Genomic DNA, 16,598 nt, shown 5'->3' with positions numbered 1-16,598 from the left:
GCGTTTCTTTCGATCAACATCAACTTCTTCGGAAAAATAACACGGCTAATTCGAAACCTTGGAAGCCTTCGTTCGTTGGTTATACGTCTCGACAAACGTCTTCGCAAACTCTCCTCTCTTCCTCCTTCTTTTTTCTTTCGATTCCTTCCCCTTTTGTCGAATCACCTAATTTTCTTTCGCCTAATTTTCCATAGAGGGAACGCGATACAATATCGAATCGATCGACGAGTTCGACAAACACCTATTTAGTTCGATTCGATTCGAGAAGAGAAACAAAGAGATTTTTGAGCTATCAAGCATCGCGTTTATCGAGAGAAAGCTTATCATTGTTCGTAACAGAGGTAAGTGGTGTTTAAACGGGACGAAAAGGCCTTTCTTCCCGCGTTAATGACCTCCGGATACCCCGCCGCGGCGATAAAACAGCAGGCGTGATCGCGCGGAATCGATCGGGCGCCCGTGTCGCTCGCCTTTGACCCATTTCCGGTCCACGCGGTTGTTGGCCGTGAACCATGCTCACGGAAACCTAAGTTACACGAGTAACACGACACGTGATTCGTGCGAATCGCAACGAACACGATACAACTTCATCGTCCAATTTCACCCTCTTCTCGAATGCTAATTATAACGTTTAAAATTGAAAAGAAATTCTACCTATTCGAGTGACTCGTACATACTATATATATATACGCCACGTTGGTCGAGTTCAATTCACCGATCAACGAGGAGGAGCGAGCAAGGGGTTGACGAGAAAGAATGAAGCAGGATCACAGATGGAACATCCCGTTTATCCCGGCAAGCAAGAATCAAAAAACGCACAACACGCCATCCGTCGTTCGAATAAAGAAAAATGTTGCTGAAAAAAACTCCATTGGCCGGTCGTCTGACTCGAAGGTTGTCGATTAAAATCGGTCGGGACAGCTCGAGCGATATATCGTCCAACATCCGCCTCTACACTCTCGACACCCGGGAATAGACGCGAATTCACGAGGACCGGGATACGCGAGTCGAGGCGCGTATGGAAATTAGACGCTTTCGTCGAGCGTTAAACTCATCGATCGTCCCGATGGATCTCCTCGACGATGTCTTTGGAAATAACGGAACGTGCGTCGAACACCAGACGCCCGCTTTGGCGAAGGGAAAAATTAACTATTCATTCCCGCGCCGCGGGACACGGCCGAGATTGGAGGTATCGGAGAGAATTGGATCCACAATCGAGGTGGATACTCTCGATGCCGAATCGCTTCCTTTCGCGTTGCGGCGGCGTCGAGGAGCCGCGCAAAATCGATATATCGGAAATCGTGATTAAAATGTGGCGGAAGCCGAAATTGGAAGCGAGATCTTCGTGCGCGAGCATGGAAGGGAACTCGCTGCGACGACGAGTGCACAGTCTTCCGGGACGCTTTTCAGCTACGGAGAAAAATCGTTCGATCCTTTTTCGACCGAGATCGTTCGGCAAAAGAGAAGAGCGATTTTTATCTTCCCAGCGGTTGTTGCGCGGGGAATAATTCGAAAACTAGTAGAGCAGCGAAGTGAAAGATCGCGATAAAACTCGGGGATTCCGCCGCGCAGGGATTGAAAAGGAAAACGTAAGAGGAAAACCGGATCGAATCCGTAACCTGTTCCGCTCGATTAAGCGCCATTGTATCCGCGGGGCCGGAAGTGACATCGGCACGAAGCCTCGTCTTACGATTCGTTTTCGACCTTTGCAAAATGACGTCCCATCCTTACCTCTCGTGCCCGCTCTTTTATTAATTACATTTCCCTTCCACCTCCCCCTCCCACGGTCATTAATTGACCGCGTCGAGGAATCAAAGGGCAAATTTGCCACCGATTAACTTGAAAAAACGGGGGAGGAAGGGGAGGTGGACAATCGCGCCTCCAACGACACCCCGGCGCTATTTTAATACCCTTTCGACCGGTCTCTCCCATCCTTCCTCCCCCTCCTCTCATTAGCGATAAATTTTTTTCACGCCGTTAACAGACGAGCCGCTCGATCGGAATCGATTAAATTCTGCCGAGGGGAGGGGAGAAGCGTGATCGAGCACGATCTCTCTCTCTCTCTCTCTCTCTCTCTATATATATATATATATATATAAAACGAAAGGTTGGTCGATTGAGCGTAATCGGGTCTGCCTACGGGGGAACGGTTTAACGCGATTTGACAATCCCCGATCGCGTCCTCCTCTCTCCCGTGCAAAAACGGATACGTGACTACTCCAAGACTATTTGCAGGGTGCATAATTCAAGCGCCACCCCTCTTCCGCCCGTGTATAATCTTTCCGGGGTTATATGCGCGTAAGATCGATCGACTTTTACAACGTTGCTCGGCCACGCTCGATCGCGCTTCGAGTAAATCGAGAGCGTGGCGTCGGATCCACGGATGGTTTGAAAGGGGAAGAGGAGCGAACAGAGGTTCGATTCGCTCGGATGGATATACTTGCCGCGAATGTGCGTCGCGGTTAGGAACACAATGTCGTCTCTTTTCTGTGTAAGGAGGAGCGACAAACGAGGGGGAGGGAGAAAAAAAAAGATGAATAAATAAATAAAAATAAAATATCCGAACTGTCGTCTGGCGCCATTAACTAAGCCGGCTAAGCAGGGAACACTTGACGGTCATAAAAATCTTGGCGCAAGGGCCACCAGCCACCGGTGGTTGCCACCGTTATTTTAAACCGCCCTCCACTTGTTCCCCGACCGCCTCGTACGAGAGTACGAGAACCGCGCCATTTCGGAACCCTATCTGTCTACTCTAAATATACCTTTACAAACCGTATTACAAACCTAGCGTTTCATCGAGATTCCGAGATCCGAGCACGGCTGTGTCCACGGCTATCCTCGCGGGGATCTCAAAGGGATAAAGAAAAAGAAGAAGAAGAAGAAGAAGAAGGAGAAGGTTAAGTACCGAGGTTAATTTTCTTTACGAGGAGGAGAAGCAGAAGGAGGAGGAGAGGGATGGAAGCTACCGATTCCGGAACGGAAACTGGCAATAAAGCTCTCGTTTCGAGGTTTCCATCGATTAGGATCTTCGATAGCGAGGCCTCGAGAGGGTGCGCATCGCTTTCGATGCGCTTCAACCCGGGTTGTAAGTGTTATCTCCGCGCCGGTTATGACCAGGCCGGAACGAGGCAGATAAGGAAGGGAGGGGGCAGCGTGTAACCAGCGTGTAACTTTGTTTTTACGAGCGAGAACTTGGGTCAGCAGGGAGGCGCGGCGATTATTTTTGGCGCGAGCCGTTGCTTTGCGAAAACATCCTGCGTTCGCGGAAACGGTCTGCTTTTCGAGCGAAACTGTCCGCGAGTTGCGATTATAATTATTCGATGAGAATATATTTCCACGTGGCGCGGAAGGGACGCTCGAGTGTCTTGACGTTGTTAAGGTCGACGTCGTTGCATCTCGTTTCTCTTCCCTCGATGCGAGCTTCTTCTCTTCCCGGATAGATCCGCCCAGGTAGACAGGGTTGATAAGTAAGTGATTATTCGGAGAGTTCGTTAGCGGGATTTTCAATTTATTCAAGGTTGCGGCGGATTGTTAGAAAATAAGTAAGAGGGTGGAAAACTGGTGGCCGATCGATCGCCGGGGAGAGGAGGGGGTGAAGGAGAGAGGAGGGGAAAGAAGAAAAAGGAGAAGAACGAGCCGCGAACCCGGCTAATCCCGCGGGATAAGGCTCTCCCCCATTGCATTAACATAGTCCCCTGGATGATCCCGCCTCGTTTGCAGGATACTCTGAAGAACGAGCTGATAAGGACCGACCGATCTCCATGCCAAGAGCTGCGAGCCGAAGCTCGATGCCAAAGAGGAGGGTAATTGTATTTGCATAGATTCCAGATCGGCTTTGCTTCGAGGGATTAACGCGTCGTCTCGCTGCAGTTAGTGATTAACAATGGCCGAGTTATGACCCCGAATGAGACGTGTACGAGTGTCATTCGTACATTCCCGCTTCGAAATTAAAGAGCTTCGACCGTTTTATATATATATATATATATATATATATATATATATATATATCTTCTCTTCTCGACGACTTTATGAAAAATACATAGGGAGGGTGCGTTTAATTTAGCTACGATTCAGCGTTTTCGCCCGCATAAGTAGCCACGAAAGGAACAAGTGGACCTCTTTTTCCTTTTCTTCTTTCTTTTTTTTTCTTTTTTTTCCTCGGAATCAGCATCGTGCCTCCGTCAACTTCCAAAGGATTTATCGTGTCACGAAGAGAGAGGGGAACGAGTCCCTTCCCCCGCATCCATTTTTCCATCTCGCTCCGTATCCTCGGCAAGTGTGTCGAGAACTCTCGAGGAGGCACTCTCCTCGCGATCCCGAGGATTCGGCAAGTTTATAAAATACCGTGAGGGGGGGAAAAAGCAGGCAGTCAGGTTGCGAACCAGGGAAAGATTTCACGACCCTTAATCTGTCTTGGATCTCCGAGTTTCCGTGCGCTGTCATTTCCTACCGGCACCCTATTGTCTTTAGGCTTATCTCCTCCTCTCGCCTCTGTAAAAATTCCTCGACTCGAGATCCTCCGTATTCGTATCTCCTCAACGAGAAACGAGCGCGATTCGATGCTTTATAAATATCGATGCGGTTATCGAGCGATCGAGGTGCTCTTCAGGAGGAGATTCTTCAGATTCGAGAAAAAAATGGACAGTCATGAGAATCACGCGCGGAAGTAATTTCCATGACGAAGAGCAGCAACTTCGAGCGCAAAGTGGAGTGAAACAAGGGTCACTGAAGAGACGAGGGAGTGGCTTCGTTAGCACAGTCACCCCTCTCTCTTCGCTACCCGTCTACCCAAGAGTACTCGAGGAAAGCCTTTTCTCGATGACGATCGAATTTCGTTGCGCGAAAGTCCGGCGAGAAGAATCGAGAAATCGATTCCCGCCCGATATCCAATCCTCTCCCTCCTCCCTCGCCGAGCAATCTCCAGATTCCGCGCGTCTTTCCTCTCTCTCTCTCCCCCTCCTCTCCTCTGCGTCCTTCGTTACCAAGGTGGGTCGGGAGGGCTAGGTGTTTCCCAAAAAATCCCTCGTTTTCGGCTAGGTCGGCTCAAGGAAAACGCCTCTCCCTTCCAGACATTCTCGAAAACCGTTCGATAAACCTTCTCCCCCCCTCCTCCTTTTCCTTCTCGTTGATGAAAAACCCTTCGATCGTGCGAGAAACGATGCTCTTTCAATGAACGATCCTCGATAGGGCGTATAACGTTCGATATAATAATTGTTTCTTCTTCCAGATCAAGGTGAACGAAGAGGAGAAAAAAAAAAAGAAAAGGGAAAAAAAAGGAGAAGGATGATTTCTTTTTTCTTTTTTCTTCTTTCGAGATCAAGCAGCGCGAGAAAAATATTCCCGGTATTTCGTACGTATTTCTCCATCGAGGGTATTAAATCTATCAACTCTCTCTCTAATTCCCGGATTTAACGATCCTCCCGCAGACTACTTATGCAAATATTACCATTCGACGCGGCGAAGAACTTCTCGACGCCGCGGGATTTTTCCGCGAAACTTTTCAACAACCGGTGTCCCTGGATTCGATCGAGCCGCGGGATTAGCAAAAATTAATTAAGAAGAGAGCGACACGAGTCAATCCTCGAACAGTTTCGTGCCTTTTCCAGCAGCAACTCGCACGGTTATTTCGGTGCAAAGTAGTCGCGGAGATTTATCGACGAACCCTCGCTCCCTCTCTCTCTCTCTCTCCCTCTCTCTCTCCTTTTCGTCCCTCCTCTCCGGCCAGACTTGATTTACACCCGATAATTAAACCACCGTAAACTGGGGCGAGGAGGTATAAACGATCCAACAGCGGCGCCTCCCCAAAAACTTTGTTTTCCGCGCCGCCTCCAATTGCGCCACGGCCGAAAACTTTGTCCTATAACTCAGCCTGGACTCGGGCCTAACGCTCCTCCTCGCGCGGCATTGTGCGCCGATACGATCGAAATACGCGAGTTCGAGGAGGATTCGATACAAAAAACGCAGGCGGAGTCGTAAAACGGAGGGGAGAGGGGGAAAAAAAAAGAAAAGGAAGAGAAATAATTTATCGAGCGTACGCGAACGAGATACGGTCATTTACAACCCTCGTGGCGATTTCGTTTACGCCGAAACCATAGTGCATAGGGTATATACGTGCAACGAGCACGAAACGTCGCGCCACAGCCCTTTGGGATACCAGTAGCCAGAAATTGAACTTGACCTGTGAAACTTTTATACCGTGCGGGGGCGAGTTTCGTATCGGAAGGAAAAAAGGGGTCGTCAATTTTTCAACGACGGGATTCGCACGAATTTAACTTTTTCTCTCTTTTTTTTTTTTTTTTTTTTTTTCTCTTTGTTCCAATTTTTGTACAACGCGCGTTAAGGAAAGGCGTTCCTCTCTCGTCGACGAAATACACTGTAAATAAGATTACTGGAAATCGGCAGATCGAGCTCCCTCCCTCGAAAAATACGCTCCCCGAGACACAATCCGTAGGAAATAGCTAGAATTCCGTCGTCGTCGCCGCCGCCCTCCGACAGTTTTTCGCAGGCTTTCGCGTTAACCGAGACCCATTACATTACCCACTTAGCCCCTCGCTGTTACCGATCCTCCTCTCCCCCTTTTATTTCTCTCCCTCGAACAGGAGGCTGACCGTTCGTAAACCGAAATACCTCGAAATACGCGTCGCGCCAAAGCCCCGTCTCTAAACGCCTCGAAACGGGCGGAATTCTAAGGATTTTCGAGACTGTAGAGAATCAATTAGGATTGGTCGCCAATTGGTCTCGAGCGCTCGATCTGGAATCACGTTGCACAGCGTGGAGGTCGTTTTTGCCAATGGATCGTGGCGCGAAAAAGGAACAAACAGGATTCGACGACGACGACGATTCGAGTCGAGTCGAGTGCCAATTGTCCCACTTACCTGAAACAGAGAACGAAGGGGGAACAATTAGAGAAATAATAATAATAATCGAGGATATCGCTGGGGGGAAGAGAAAGGGGGAAGAGCAGGAGACGATGAATTATATGGGGAGAGAGTAACTCGTAGCACGAACTTCCGTCTCTTGATTCCTCGGCTATAATTTATTCCACGCGATTTCGCTCTAATCGCGGCTAATTGTCGGCCACGCGTTAATTACGGTGTAAATGATAAAACCTGGCCTGGCCTCCTCCTTTCGACCGACTGGGATTCGTATATGGTCGCGATAACCGCGAGAATTCTCCCGTAAGTTTACGTAAGTTCATTCCAAGTTTATCCCACGATTGCCACGAACGACGTGTATACATATATATATATAGCGAGGGGATAAGATCTTTCGGATCGAGTTCAAATTTTCCGCGGTAAATATCCCTCCCTCCCCTTCCTTCCTCTTTAATTGAGTTTTAATTGGCCTGACCTTGTCGAAATGTTTCTTGCTTCTCGCAAGAGGAAGGGCCGCGCGAGGAAATCTAATTTCGGGAAGCATTTCGAGTGGGGGGGGTTGAAAAACGCAAGAAACGCGAAGGCGGCTAACCGTCGACTCGGTAATTAGCTAATGGAAATTTCTAATGACCCCGGGAAGGGATGTGGAGGGAGGGAGGCTGGGAAAAATAAGAGAATAGGATGGGGTAATGGCGGGAAATTCAAATGTATCGCTCGAATTATCCACTAGGCGAGGAGGGCACAGAGATCGAACCGTGCGGCCGACGCACCCCTCGCTCGTAACTCACCCTTGTTTTTATCCGATACAACTAGACTTTTACCGCGAATTCCATCCCATCCCATCCCATCCCATCCCGTCCAAAGCCTACCACTTTTTCCCTCGTCTCTCCTTACTTTTCCCGTTAAAACCTTTTTCATCCCTTAAGTGGTGTCGCTTTTTCGATTCGAAACGGAAATAAAAAAAAGGACGGTCCATCGAACGGAGAATAAAGTCGAGGCTGGGGAGGGGGGAGGTGAGAAGGCTCGAAAAAAAGCCGACGGGGGAACGGGAAAGGCATCCCGACAGGCGGCCATTCGCGTTTCTAATCGTCGATAAGCTAGAACCAACCCCCTTCGAGCCGCATCGTAACGTCTCACGCGACCTGCTCGCTCTCCCCTCTCTATCGCATATCTACGAGTTTGTTTATTAATTATCGTGCTCGAGCGAGTCGCGTGGTCGGAGGAAAGGAAGAGCGAAATTCGATGGTAATCGCGCGCGATCGAAATCACGGCGCACGAACGCGCGAGCACGCACGACACGCGTCGTTTGTTGAAACCGATAAGTTTTCTTTATCGCGACGGAAGCGAAGAAAAATCGTCGATCTCGTTATCGAGCTGCCACGAAATCCCACGTTATCTTATCTCTCGCCGACCGACGAACCTTGCCGATAACTCGACAAGCACCTCGACACCGCGATCCACCGCGACGGGCAAAGAACGAAGACAATTGCGAATCGAAGGAGGGCAATGGAGGAAAATCTTGGAAGAGCAACTTGTTGACGAGGGACGAACGATTTCAATCGTTGTCCCGGCTCCTTCCTTCCATTAATCTTCGACGCCCCTGCCAAATCACCGTCTCGCTAATTCCCATAATTCAGTTAGACGCGCCACTCCTTCCCTCCCTCCCCCTCCCGTCCTAGAAGGTCGGCGATCCACTTGCGCGCAAACTTATTTACGAACCACGTTCGAAAATTAAGACGGATACCGGCCTCGCCCGCTAGCTCGTAGACATTTGCCCTCGGGTATCGTCGCTCAACGCCCCGAGAAACGATCCACTCGACCCCACCGCGCCATTGTTCTTTTCTTCCACTCCCCGAGAAACGTTCTATAATTCCCTTACGATTCCTGCACGCTGTAACGTATATTCATATATATATATACGTAGAACGTAGCGTGGAATTACGGGGGTTGGGCTCGTAAAATCTGGCAAAGTCGTAACGTTTCTCGTTCATATTTCAGAGGGCGCGGGAGGGCGACAAGCGGGGGGATGGTGCGCGAGGCCGCGATAAATGCGCGGCCATGCGCCAGCGGCCCGGCACCCGGGTGATAAATATTAGTTTAGGAATAATTGAACGATATGTTTCAACGGTGGATTGCATTGTGACAGTGACACGGACCGCGCCGGCCGAATTGTCGGCCGGAGGACGGAGGACGTACGCGCGCCGCTCCATGAAAACGCGCCGCAAATGGACGCACGCCGACCGAACATATACCAGGTGAATCGAGAGGAAATCGCCGTCATCTTTCGTTCCCGCTTCATCGTCCTTCGATTTTACGATTTCATTCGCAAGGGGATGGCGCTTTGTGCGCGCGAAGAACTTGTCATCTGAGGCGATTGAAAAAAATGCAAAGTTTTTTTCAAATTTCGAGCGAAGGTTTTAGATTTTTCTCCTTTCTTTTCTAGAATGGGATCTCGAATTTTCGAAATTTCGAAATTTTCGCCCGATGAAATTTCCATGCTTTCGAGATTTGTTAATCGGACACACCCAGTATACGGGATATTAAATGGCCGCGTGCACACAACCGTTGATAATGCGAACGCAATCAGCGAAAGCGCTCATCCATTTCGCTTAATTAAACGCTTATTATTAATTAACCGTGACGAGAACAGGCCGGAAACGGATAAAACGTCAAGGTGTGGCGGGCGTTAATTATATTTCGAATATTTTCCGTCGAGTAGCGCGATGCAATTTCTCGACTCCGGTCGCGCCTCTTCGCCCTTTGTATCGAATAATTACCAATTATTGCATATATATACATATATCTAGTAGCTAGTCGATCGTCGACGAATTTCCAGACACTGCCACCGCCGCAAAACCGGCGCGTTATTCCCCTTCCTTCCCCCCTTCCTTTCCCCCGCGCCCTATCATATTTTAACGCGCGTCGCGAATAATTCCCACGTGACGTCGTTTAATCCGATCCTGTGGACGAGAGCGAGAGCAGGGAACGCGTGTCGCGATAAAACGTCAAGAGACGTTTCCCTCTCGGCCGACACTGTCCGTCTAGTTAAGTCCGCGTAATCCTCCGCGGCCCTTCCGCGTTACTTTTCCTCCGTCTTGCTTATCTCCCTCTTTTACCGGGGGCCAGCCATCGTTTCTCGAATAAATCGTCGTGGCCGGGGAGGGGAGGGGAGGGTGGGATACTTGAAGGGGATTAATACGCGGTCCAATTAAGAAAGAAAGGGCCATCGAACGACGTTAACTCGAAAACCGCGTCCCGTCAGGGGACGGAGAGGAAAAATGACGAGGATCAACGAGGATCCTCGCCCCCTGGACGAGGAAAGTATCTCTGCTTCGTACAGATAAATCGAGAAGTATCTACGGCTACGAATTGCGTTGAACGGAATTTCGCCTCGAGATTCGTTGCACGAGATTTGTCCAAGGGATCTGGCGGATAAAAATCTGGCGAGCGTTCGTTTAATTGTATTCGTGGAAAGAAAAGGAAAGGAGAGAATCGGGTTGCCTTCGAGTCTTTTCTTAGAGATACTTGCGCGGATCTTCGCGGCTCGACGCCGAGGAGAGCTGCACGCGATCGTGGATATATATACATTGGTGCTTGGCTATATGGCACCCCCTTCATCTGTATACTATAACTGTCGGCAATCCAGAGAGGCAATGCATCGGGTTCTTCGATCCTTCGAGTGGAGTATCGTGTTCTCGGGGAGTATTCCACGCGTTACCCTCGCTGCCAAACTTTCCCAGTAAAGTAACCGCGAGAATCGGGCGTGTGCGGCTCTTAGATCACGTGGCTCCACCTTTTCTATTCCCTTTTCCGCCTTTCTCCGAGCTTATCGAGAAATCGCGAAAAGTTGCGCGATATCGAGAAACTTTCCGCCTGCTTATTACTCGAGTATATCGCGTTAAAATCGATCTTTTATCTCGTCAAAGTCGAGAAAGTTGGAAAGTTGGAATATCCTCTCTCTTTCTCTCTCCCCACATTTGGATCGACTATCAAATTTTCGAGGACCATTTCCGCGATTGCTCGGCCTATTGCTTATTTATCTGGAATAGCGAGCTGGGAAACGGCGGTGTCGGACGTCTGACCGAGCGGTTCGCGAAAAATCGACGGGTAAAATGCAAAACGCGCTCGCTCAATTACGCAAATGCATCGCGGGTATCGGTTGCATCGGGGATATTAAACAACGATCCACGACCCGGATACATCGAAAGTGGACGAAGGAAAGAGGGTAAAGGATCTAAAAGCACGAAACCCGAATCGACTCGTAAATCTACGATATACAACGGCGTATACGGTACAGGCCGTATATACGGCCTAGATACCCTCGCAGATTAAGTCACGAACTCCCCGCCACGCGTTCGCCCCGTACACGCGTGTATTTATGGTGGCTTCCGACAACTGGTGGTTCCGCAACAGTCCGCAACGTTGATAGCGCACGCTCGATCCTCGATGATGGCTCGCCATCGAGAGCTTTCCAGCGTTTGAGAAACGATCTTTCCACGCTTATCCTCGTTTCCATCCGGTTATTTATTACTTACAGACCACTCTCTTCGAAAATTAACGCGGGGATCGTTTCGCTTCGCACGAAATTAGAAGTTTCGCGAAGTCTCTGCGGGCTGGTCGAACGAATGGATAGAATTCAATGATGGTTACATCGGGGCCAGACGAGAAACGGTTCCCTTCCAAGGTCCCCCTCCCCTCAACGCTCCCTGGAGACGAGGGGCGGTTGTCCAAATTAGTCTATATCTGGCGGAGGAAGGAAGAGGGTGTGTGCTCCACGAACGGAGCCAGTTTGTTTTCGACGAGAACGACGCGTCGCCGATGGAAGAAGACGTATCGCCCCTTCTACATTTTCGATGCTTTTTTCTAATAGGAATCAGAGCTGTCCGCGCTGTCAACTCTCCACGCGCAACAAGTTTGCTTACCGTTCTCCCGACAAAACCGGGTATTTAAAAAAAAACGGTATATATATTTAACGACGCGCAGCTCTGTTAATAATCGCTTATCGCGCAGTTTCTTTTAGAAAAAAAAAAAAAAAAAAAACGAAAAACAAAGAAGTCGACGGAATCAATTACCGCGCCGGGTCGATTACCGCGGCTTTTTAATCCCGTTTAACAACGCGTTACACAGATTAAGAACGATCACGGCGTTCTTTCGATACACGAGCGTATCGATAAAGGCGCGAAGAAGGGAGGAGGGCGACCGGGCCTATTAGAGCGACGAGATATCGCGCGTAAATGGGAAGGAACCGGGCGGAGGAGTTGGATCCCCGGTCATGACAGGGGGGGGGAATCCTCCTCTGTACAGGCCACGCCACCCAATCTCCGTCCCGCATTAGTTTCATCGCTAACGATGAACGTATCCTATGCACGCGGTTTAATCGTTACGTAAGTGCATCGTGAAATGCTGGTCGCTATCTCTTTGACTGGGGAGGATAATCGTTCCAATTAAGCCGCTTTCCCACGATTCGAATCGCGTACAACACAGGCCTGTGTGCACACCGCGCTACCCAACGAAATCAATATCAAATAATAGACCCCCCCTCTTACCCCCTCCCCATGACCGAACCGGGTACACACCGTATCGATATTAAATAATTTCCTACCTTCCGCCACTGGTAATCAGTCTGTAAAATTTTAACTTATAATCCCCTCCCGCCCGAAACGGATTACCCGCCAACAACCGAAATTCTGAACCGCCGGTTGTTCGCCACTCCGATCACAACCGAATAAAGTTCTCGGCGAACCCCTCCTCTCCGTTGAAACGTTAATCCCGGCCCGATCGACCGCGTATAAAATTTTATTTTATACGTAGATTTAGGAGAAGAGGACTTTTGTCGAGAGAGAGAGAGAGAGGGAGGGAGCGGGGCAAGGTACATTAACAAATGCGCGAAAATCACGGTGGAAAGGGATAGATAGGGGAGGAAGAGAGAGTCACGATCTAAATATACGGGGACTGACGAACGATCTCGGTGAATTCGACGCCTTTTCCTTTCTCCATTTTATTTTGAACCGTGTCCGACACCGAGCCAACCGTTTAACCAGTTGTATCGTCGTTTCACCCGTTCCTCGCGCCGTTTCCATCCAACCATCTTCCCTTTTTATACTTTTATTCCACGCGAGTTTACCGTCCCGCTCGCGTTCCGCCAACCCTTTCGTCGACCTTACGACGCTTTTAGTTACCAAGCATGCCGTTGAAATCGCGTCTAATCGCGTCCCACCTCCTTGCTTACTTTAAATACTTTCTCTCTCTCTCTTTCTCTCTTTTCTTGGCCGAGGAAACGCCGTTTCTCAGATTTGACAAATCGCGCGTTCCACCACCCTTAGCTGTGCCCTGCGCGGTTTTTAACAGCGCAGAGAATCCGAGGATTTGCAATTCCTCCGAATGCAAATTCCAAACGGACGAGTCGTGCTTCCACGTACATCGTTCGTTATAACGATATATTCGTGAACTTCTCTATTTGCCGAGCTAATGACCAGGGTGTTTGGTAATCAAAGCGTGGACAAAGGACTTCCGGGCGGAGGTCCCGCAACTTTGGACCGCTCTATGCAAACGCGGCCGTCTTTCATCTCTCGAGACCGGCTTATCATCTTGCGGATAACTCAAGGGACGAACTGGAAAATCGTCTCGATGATCGAAGACGAAAGGAAAAGGGTTTGGAACGAAAAGGGGGGATACACGCACTACACGTTGGCGTCGTAAACGAAACTCGAGATAAATATTTAACGGCGGTTGAACGAGTTTTTAATTAACTCCCTCGCGTCATTAGCGTCACGTAACCTATTGCTAATGGGCTCGAAATAACCGCATCGTCGAAACCGGAACGATAACGGAAATTGCACGCTCCTCGAAGGGCGGGACGCAAGCCTTTCCCCCTCCACGTATTATTACGTCGGAATTCATTTCGATGAGCGTGATCGACACGAATCTTGTCCCGCGCAAACTCGTTTCTTCCTCGTCGAGCATCGTAAACGCGACTCATTCCGCGTTTCCAATTTAGATAAAGATTGCGAAAAAATGCTTTATCTGCCGTCGTCCATCGCTATCTTTTCTCCCATTTTTAACGATTTAAGGATATGAGACACGGTTCAATTTGTTTCCTACTAATAATTTTTGGTGTAAGAAATACAAAACTAGGTTTACGAGCGAGGGTGACGCATCGATCGCGTATATAAGAGAGAATACTAGAAGAGGCGAGGAAGCAGTGTTCGACGGACGAGAACGAGAACGAGAACGAGAAGATCGAAGGATGAAGGGACTGTTTCTGATCCTACTGCTCGTGTACGTCGTTTCGGCGACTCGATGCATCGTGAAGGACGACAAGGTACGAAGATACGAGCTTGCCCTACCCAACAAGCGAGTAGTCCAATCGTTTCTGGTAAATCGCGATCATGTTCTAATCGTCCTTGGTCCTTCGCCCGCAGGACGTGCCAGAGGTTCACGTGATCCGCTTAGGAGATCGCAGTGGAGAGTCAGTGAGTAAGAAAGAAGCTTTTCGATTCGATCCTTTTCGTAGTAAATCACAATCCGTGGGTATTAAGAAATTTTTCCCCCTTCTCTTCTGAACAGAAGAGAAAAGAAGAGAGTAAAAAAAGTATATACTTTGTCAACCCTTTCGAGAGTCCAAAATTTCGAAATTAAATAATAGGGATAAGACTCTACGATGAGAACGTTTGTTCAATAGAAAAGATTAGGATAGATTGACGAATTTCTTGAGATTCTGCTCTCGACAGGACGAATCGGACGTAGTCACGCTGCAGATCCCGGACACGAGGCGCAAAAGGGAAACGCATGAAATTTGCAAGAAGGACACCGATTGTACGAAAGGAGAGGTCTGCGTCCCTTATTTAGGATGCAGTGAGTGATCAAACTTGTTCCGTTTCCGTCGAGGAATACTCTTTCCTTCCAACGTTATCCATTTATTCTTTTTTCTCCATAGTAAAAGGACATCGAAAAGATCGTGCGTCGGATAATTTCACTCAGATGTAATTTCGAATTTGATCCAACGATGAAGCATTATCTACTCCTCGATATATAGTAACAATCTACTTATACGCACCTTACACTTGTACGCACCTCGACATATCGAAATAATAAAGCGACTGGCATTGAAAAAATTCCAAACGAGTTTTCCCCTTTCCCTTCCTAAAATTCCAACTTGTTTCTGACCCTCAAGATTGAGAAACGTTTAATAATAACCTGTTCCGCGTAAACAGAGATGCGGAAACAGAGAATACAGAGAGAGAGAGAGAGAGAGAAAGGGTGTCCACGAGACAAAAGGAATCGCGGAGAGACGGATGGCGCGACGCGATCGGGTCTCATTAACGCTTGAAAACGGAGAAGAAAAACGGGAGAGCGTAAAAGAGAGAGAGAGAGAGAGAAGGGGGGGATTCAGTCATCGTAAATTTATCGAGAACAACTGGCTGGTTGGCAGAGATCCTCAAGGTTCCCCCGTCTTAACCGCAATCCCGCGGCCGAGGAAAGAGCTCATAGATTTACACTTAAAATCAATTAGCCCCTAATTGGCTTCGAAAGGTTTATCGCGGGTATCGTTTTATCGGGGACGACGAACAGCCATGGTGGCGACGGCTCTCGAGCAAGATTGATCGGGTGAGGGAATCGTTTGAAATTTTAAATATTAATCGGGGCGAGCCTAATTTCCAACGTTGAGAAACTCGAAGAAAGTTTCGAGGGGATTTAATAACGGAATATGGAAAAGGACACGTGGAAACGAGCCGGAAAATTTGCAACTTGGCCTCTGCTGGACGCGTATATATATATATATGGATCTGGATCGATTTTTGATTCGCGAGAAACTTTCGCGATGAAAGGTGAGGAGAGGAACGTTTATAAGTTTCGTAGAGAAAATTTGCCCTGCAAACGAGTAAACTCGGGGCAAGATTGGCGAGGGAGACGAGGAAGATTTACGATTCGGGCAGAAAAAACGAAACAATAGTAATATCCTTTTCCCGCGTACACTCAGACGGTGATTTTTCATACGCGCCCCCTCTCCATCATTCTAGTCCCTGTTTAATTCTCCTTTAATACGAGGAGAAAACGAAGCGGGTGTCGAGTAACGAGGTATAAAAATACCCTCTCCCCTGTCGTCTTTAGAGATCGATCATTCTGCAAATACGCGCGAAGGAAGGAGGAATTCGTGAGATATCTCCCGGCCGGTTGAATATCGACGACGATACGAAACGGAAGGATAGAATTAATAGCAGAATACATTTGAAGAGGTGGAAAATCAGGAAACTCGACACGCGAAACTCGTTCAAAGTCTCTTTTTCGATCCGCCAAATAGGTAAGAGCAAGAGGAGGAAGGAGGAAGGAAAAACTGGAAAGAGGGGGAAGAAACGCGATATATTTCAACGAGGGAGTGGGAGGAGGAGGAGGAGGAGGAGGGGGTGGAGCGATTAATTGCCAAAATAACTGCAGACACGAGGAATCGTTTAGGTGTACGACTCTCGGAACATTGTTTACCATGGATACAGCCGGGTGGAATGTATGTCCCCGTGGACACGCGGGACATAATATACGGGGACAGTTACCGCCCTCGGCGACGTATATTACCCCCCACCTAAGTGGCGCTCTTTCGCTCTTCGTCCTGGCGAACGACCGCGGTGAAATATTCCGCGTGGCTCGCGCCAGACACCCGCATGATTCAGGAGAACCCGATCGATCGTTTCGAGGGTTCCATCCACCGTACTCCACGCGTCCCCCATACTC

At 48.8% G+C, this 16,598-nt stretch overlaps 2 protein-coding genes across 2 annotated transcripts in view; one reads left to right on the top strand and one right to left on the bottom strand.

Annotated features, from left to right (window-relative positions):
* The window catches only part of LOC122720035, a 252,977-nt gene that overhangs the window by 114,895 nt on the left and 121,484 nt on the right, over window positions 1–16,598 (bottom strand). The gene's annotated exons all lie outside the window — the stretch shown is intronic.
* LOC122720038 lies at window positions 14,080–14,986 on the top strand. Its single transcript, XM_043946447.1, has 4 exons — window positions 14,080–14,193; window positions 14,294–14,344; window positions 14,603–14,726; window positions 14,809–14,986. Exons 1-4 carry the CDS (start codon window positions 14,119–14,121, stop codon window positions 14,856–14,858), a joined length of 300 nt encoding a protein of 99 aa, XP_043802382.1. The 5' UTR covers window positions 14,080–14,118; the 3' UTR covers window positions 14,859–14,986.

This window comes from Apis laboriosa, unplaced genomic scaffold (assembly GCF_014066325.1).
Source record: "Apis laboriosa isolate Shangri-la unplaced genomic scaffold, ASM1406632v1 scaffold9_cov152, whole genome shotgun sequence".
Taxonomy (NCBI): Eukaryota; Metazoa; Arthropoda; class Insecta; order Hymenoptera; family Apidae; genus Apis; species Apis laboriosa.
Note: the sequence above shows the minus strand (reverse complement) of the source record. Positions and strands in the feature narration are given on the sequence as shown.

Bases quoted from the DNA above. Each gene is read 5' to 3' on its own strand.
- LOC122720038 (XM_043946447.1), top strand. From the start codon at position 14,119: ATGAAGGGACTGTTTCTGATCCTACTGCTCGTGTACGTCGTTTCGGCG. The intron at 14,194-14,293 runs GTACGAAGATAC...CTTCGCCCGCAG, and splicing joins GCATCGTGAAGGACGACAAG to GACGTGCCAGAGGTTCACGT. The intron at 14,727-14,808 runs GTGAGTGATCAA...TTTTCTCCATAG, and splicing joins CGTCCCTTATTTAGGATGCA to TAAAAGGACATCGAAAAGAT.